At 39.6% G+C, this 5397-nt stretch overlaps 1 protein-coding gene across 1 annotated transcript; it reads right to left on the reverse strand.

Moving 5' to 3' along the window:
* Positions 1–305: 305 nt before the first annotated feature.
* Positions 306–5167, reverse strand: LOC113271685 (cell division protein FtsZ homolog 1, chloroplastic-like). The gene is made up of 6 exons (XM_026521583.1): positions 4859–5167; positions 3702–3801; positions 3293–3522; positions 2108–2275; positions 1764–1997; positions 306–766 (listed from the first exon to the last, which is right to left on the reverse strand). The coding sequence occupies exons 1-6, from the start codon at positions 5126–5128 to the stop codon at positions 515–517; spliced, it is 1254 nt and encodes a 417-aa protein (XP_026377368.1). The 5' UTR covers positions 5129–5167; the 3' UTR covers positions 306–514.
* Between the last annotated feature and the right edge of the window lie 230 nt (positions 5168–5397).

Genomic DNA, 5397 nt, shown 5'->3' on the forward strand with positions numbered 1-5397 from the left:
ACAGATTGTTTTCCCACTGGAACTCAGGATCAGATTCCATTGGGTGGTGTGTGGTGTGGTACTACTGATCTCAGTCCTGCACGCCAGCACACAAACAATATGGAATCGTACCATGTCACAGATTCTGGCACACATTATTGGAAAATTTGAAATTCGGCTTGTTCAGCCCACTGCTCATTCATGTCATCAAATCGCACCTATCAGCATTTGATACAAAACCATAGGCGTTGTGAAACAATCCTGCCATATCTGCATTTAATACCAAAAAAAACATAACCGACTGCGCATGTCATCCGATGATCATCAGACGCAACAGGAATTTATTATCGTGAAAGATTGGAAATGACTAGAGAACAGTGGACATCAGAAAAACCAGCTGAATAAGATACAACCATATCAAGAATTTCTTGTTTGGAGCCGAGTAATGAAAGGCAGCGCAAAATGAAAAACTCAAACTGTTTTAGCTAGGCTCGTAGGAAAATATACATGAAAAGGAATTCGACTTCGATTTGAATCAGAATAGTCGTTTTCTAGTAGGGAAGGTTGAGGATCCACTGTCTGATGCTGTCGCAACAGGAACTGGAGCCTCCTTTTTAGCATTTGCTGATTCCCTCTTAGATGATCGAGGATCCAAGAAAAGAGATTTCTGGAATGTTTGGGAAAACCCAGTGGCAATTATGGTTACATGCACCTCACCTGTGTATCTATCATCAATTACAGCACCGAATATTATGTTGGCAGATGGATCAGCCAAGCTGGTTACAATCTGCATCAGTAACAAAATTGTTAGCATCAATTGTTGATCAAGAAAGATGCAATGTGGGACAACTATATGGATACTCTCATTCTACCATATAATTGATGCAAAGAAAAGAACACAAGACACTGCCAATGATATTCGAGAGTTGACAAACCCAGTGTGGCTAGTCAGGGTGCAGCTAATAACCAAAAATTATCAACAGCATTTAAGAAGTTGCAATTGCCTCCCACAATTAACCAGATTAAAACAATATAAACTGCATTCTTTCCGGTGTTCAACTGCCTAGAATGTGTAAGTTTTCTTTGTGCAAAAGTTCCGTTTTAAATGGGTAATACCTAATGATATTGTGGGTTGTGCCAATCCACTAATGATAAGGCACAGATGGTCAAAGATACTGTACATATGAAATACAGATCAAGCCATAGAATAAGTAAGACCAGAGTTAGCAAACCCAACGTGACTAGTCATGGTGCAGCTACCGACCAAGGAGGGAAACCCAATGTGGTTATCAACAGCATGTAAGAAGATGCAACTGCCTCCCACTTCACAGTGTTCATTCCATTTTGAATGAGTAATACCTACGGATGTTGTGGGTTTGCAGTGGTTAGAAAGACAATGAGTTTAATTTGTCAATCTAGCTTTCATTGTAAACCTGATTTGAGGGGATATCTACAGAAATGACCATGGTAGATGGGAAAGGGGGCGTTTGAGCCTCCGTGAATGGTGGGAATGATGCATATTGATTTATGGTCATGAGATTTTGACTTGTTCTTGTCTTCTTGTCTTGGGAGTTTTAAATTGTTACTCTTGTGACATGTTGTAATGTTGGCTTCTGGGTATTGACTAGTCATTAGTTTGACTGTGTCCTGTTGTTGGTCGGGTAAGCTAAGTTCACGCTTCATTGATCAATCTTCTTCCTTCTTCACTTTTTCATATACCAATCAAAAAGACAAATAAATAAAATGGCAAAACTCAATCTTCTTTAAGAGGTTAAATTTGTTACCTGTGACACTCTGTTCACCTCTTGCAAAGTTAGGTCCTTTCCCCCTGTAATATTATACACCACACCAGTAGCCCGCTCAATTGATCTTTCTATCAATGGAGCTGAAGTTGCCTGTAGTGCCGCCTCTTCAGCTCGGTTCTTGCCTGTGGACACCCCAACACCAAGCATTGCAGTTCCTGAGTCTTTCATTATAGCTTTCACATCCGCAAAATCTACATTCACTAAGCCTGGAATCTGGATCACGACATATAGATACAGTAAAGTTAACTATATACAGTTAATGTTTCGTTTGGTAAACATTTATGAGGTTTTGAGCAACACAGGATTGTAACATTGATGCTTACAGTTATAATATCTGAGATTCCTTGAACACCCTGGCGAAGTACATCGTCAGCCAAAAGGAAAGCTTCTTGTAGAGGTGTCTGTGCAGGAGCTACATCGAGCAACCGATCATTGGGTATTACAATTAGGGTGTCCACAGAAGCTTGAAGTTTTTCAATAGCTTCAAGTGCCTGCAAAAGATATAGTTCATTACCCATTTTATACACAGAACAGGGGTAAGTTAATACATGACACGCCATTAGAGAACAGGATAAACCTATCCACTATTTTAGGTCTTGCTTGGTGTTCGGCGTTCCATTACTAGACCAGAACAACCGCAAGCTGATAGATGTCACGCTATTAGAGAACTCGATAAACTTATCCACCAGTACTCCATGAATATTTGTAAATGTTCAAGTTGATACATGCAACACTATTAGAAAACAGGATAAACCTATCCACCATTTAGGCCCTGCTTAAACAGGAATATTCATGTCACATATCAAAGCAGTGGCAAGTTGAGACATGTCACACTATTAGCGAACAAGATAAATATATCTCCTAATTAGACGCTCCATGAATATTTGCAACCAACATTAAGTCTAACAATTATAACTTGGCTGTGAATAGCAACAAATCTTGTTTGGCTTAAGTTAATCCCTGTTTAGAGTAAGCTGATTTAGGATAAATAGGATTACAAGTCATCAGCTTAGGTGCCCTATGACTCACCTAGCGAGGTGAAAACCAACTACACATGGCTGTGACGAAGCCCTCTTATAGCCTCTCATATACATCTTTTTTTTTTTCTGATTAATCCATCTAAGAAATGAGAGGAAATAGAAGTAGAAGCTAAATTATAAACTTTTCTGTCTTATGATGTATCTGTTTCCTTTTTTAATCTAGTTTTTTCGTATTGTATTGAAGCTTCTATATATACATACGGCGTCATATCAGTTGTTTATGAACTGACCATGCTTATTTATATGTTGCTTTGTAAGTTATAGAACATGTTTGTATTACTTGTTTTCAGCATATTGATATTCTATAATCATGTTTGAGCAAAAGTTTGATGATTATGGAGCTGAATTTCTAACAATAATTGCTTGTGGTTAGTGTGCAGCGCAAAAGCGGGCATACATTCCTTTTATTTGGTTAAAGAAATACATAAGTGAATGAGAAGCATTTCAGATACAGATTAGAGAACACACCTGTACAGACCTTCTGCGACCTTCAAAACTAAATGGGTACGTAACCACACCTACTGTCAAGTAACCAGCATCCTTAGACAAGCGAGCCACTACCGGAGCAGCCCCAGAACCGGTTCCACCTCCCATTCCGGCGGCAACAAAAACAAGATCTGAGTCAGCAAGGACTTCACAGATTGCACTTTTGGACTCCTCAGCCGCCTGCTCGCCTAACTCCGGATTTCCTCCAGTACCTGTATTACTGAACAAAATATCTGTCAGTTAAGAAACATACCATACCACTCACAGTGGTTCTTTATCGGCTATGGAGAAGAACTACAAAGCTCACTGAACTGAGACCGGTTTAAAAAAACCCGAATGACTTTTCACTTTCAGAAAGAAATTTTTAATAGTGAGCCAAGAAACTTCCTACCTAGACCACGAGTCAATTGTTCCCCTATTTGGACTCGTTTCTCGGCACTTGACTGCACTAACGCCTGAGCATCAGTATTTATAGCATAGAACTCAACTCCCTGATAACAATGAAAATATAGCATAAGCACGCAATTGATGTAATATATAATCCAAACATGGAAACAACTGTCTACCAATCTATACACCAACTCAACTAAAAAGAGAAAAGATATGAAAAATAATAAGGGAAGGCTCATCTGTATATAAGCCATTTTAACCAATAGATCAGAGTTTTTTTTCTTCATCAGCAACCCAAAATAGCAATAATTTTCACTACATAATGTGATAAGAAGCTAGAAAGAATGAGTAGTTCACAACATATGGGAGTGTATCCGCATTGGATTCTGAGAGATAAGTTTTCATTTTTACTCCATTTGAGGGTTCCTCCTCCAAAACATACATCTCTACCAGTTCTACTACTACTACCCAAGATACTTGGCTAAATTAACTTGCAACTAAGCAGCAAGGATCACCTTGCGAAGGCCAAATCACGTGCAAACAAGCTGCAAGGATCACCTTGCAGAGCAAGGGGACTAATGACTCCCTACTTGGAAATCAAAAGGGGGTGTGTTTCGTGCAATAATAAATCAAAAGCTATCAAGCACTACAACAGCGAGCCTTAAGCACAACACCTATGCCAGTTACAATTCGGCCACCACCACCCCATTGTCACCACAACCACCTAAGAACCAACACCAGCTCCATCACCAATACCTCCACCCTCCCCAAAACTAGCACCACCTCCAGCATACTGCCCTCAAACCCACCACCACAACCAGCACCAATGCCACCAAGTCATGCTACAAACTAGTGGTGGGTGGAGTTGGTGCTGATGTTGGGGTGGAGGAATGAGGGACGGCCCAGGAGTTGTAGATGGTGCAGGGACTCGGTGGTGGAATCGGTGTTAGGGGTGCAGGGTCCCGTGGTGGTTGAGGTAGTCCCCCAGTATAGGCCACTGGGGCACTGCCACAAATAGCTATAGACAAACCCTAATTCTCAGCTATAACACAAAACTCAATCCTACAAAAATCCTAATAAAATGAAATCTCAGCTCAAACTGAAATCAAAACAAAACAAAACAAAATAAAACCCTAATCTGTAATTTAGAAAACAAACCTGAAGACCACTTCCAATCATCCGATTAACAGCATTATTACCGCCACCACCAATACCAACAACCTTAATTCTCGCATTCTCAGGAGATGAATCTTGAGAAAATGAACAAGAACATGAATATCTCGATACTAGGGTTTTAGATTTGTAGGGTTTTGAGTAAAGATGAACACTTGAAGAAGATGAGAATGAAGACTGAAGGGTAGACAAGGAATTTCTTCTAGTTGATAGGGAAAAACTGGGAAGAGAAAATAATTTCTCGCAGCTCTGCATTTTACCTTCAAACTCAAACTCACAGAGAAGAAAAGAAAAGTATTAAGACTTCTCGAAGGAGAAGAAGAAATATTATATACCTAAACCACCCTTCTTCATTTCGGTTGAATTGGGGTTAATTTGGTAATTTGAAAGAGAAATAAAAATCTGTGGCAACCTCTTCCCTCAATTTCCTCAAATCTTTCCTCCAAAACATTCAAATACTTCAGCCTGTTGTTCTACTGATCGAACCCAGACTTCTCAAAGTAAAAACAATCTTCTCTTATCAA

Source organism: Papaver somniferum, chromosome 4 (assembly GCF_003573695.1).
Source record: "Papaver somniferum cultivar HN1 chromosome 4, ASM357369v1, whole genome shotgun sequence".
Classification (NCBI taxonomy): Eukaryota; Viridiplantae; Streptophyta; class Magnoliopsida; order Ranunculales; family Papaveraceae; genus Papaver; species Papaver somniferum.

What these genes read in the sequence shown, in the direction of transcription:
- LOC113271685 (XM_026521583.1), bottom strand. Translation starts at nt 5,128, where the DNA reads ATGCAGAGCTGCGAGAAATTATTTTCTCTTCCCAGTTTTTCCCTATCA. An exon ending in TGATTGGAAGTGGTCTTCAG is followed by an intron (nt 3,802 to 4,858) that starts GTTTGTTTTCTA and finishes CATTGTTATCAG; the next exon opens with GGAGTTGAGTTCTATGCTAT. An exon ending in AGGTGAACAGAGTGTCACAG is followed by an intron (nt 767 to 1,763) that starts GTAACAAATTTA and finishes TTACTGATGCAG; the next exon opens with ATTGTAACCAGCTTGGCTGA.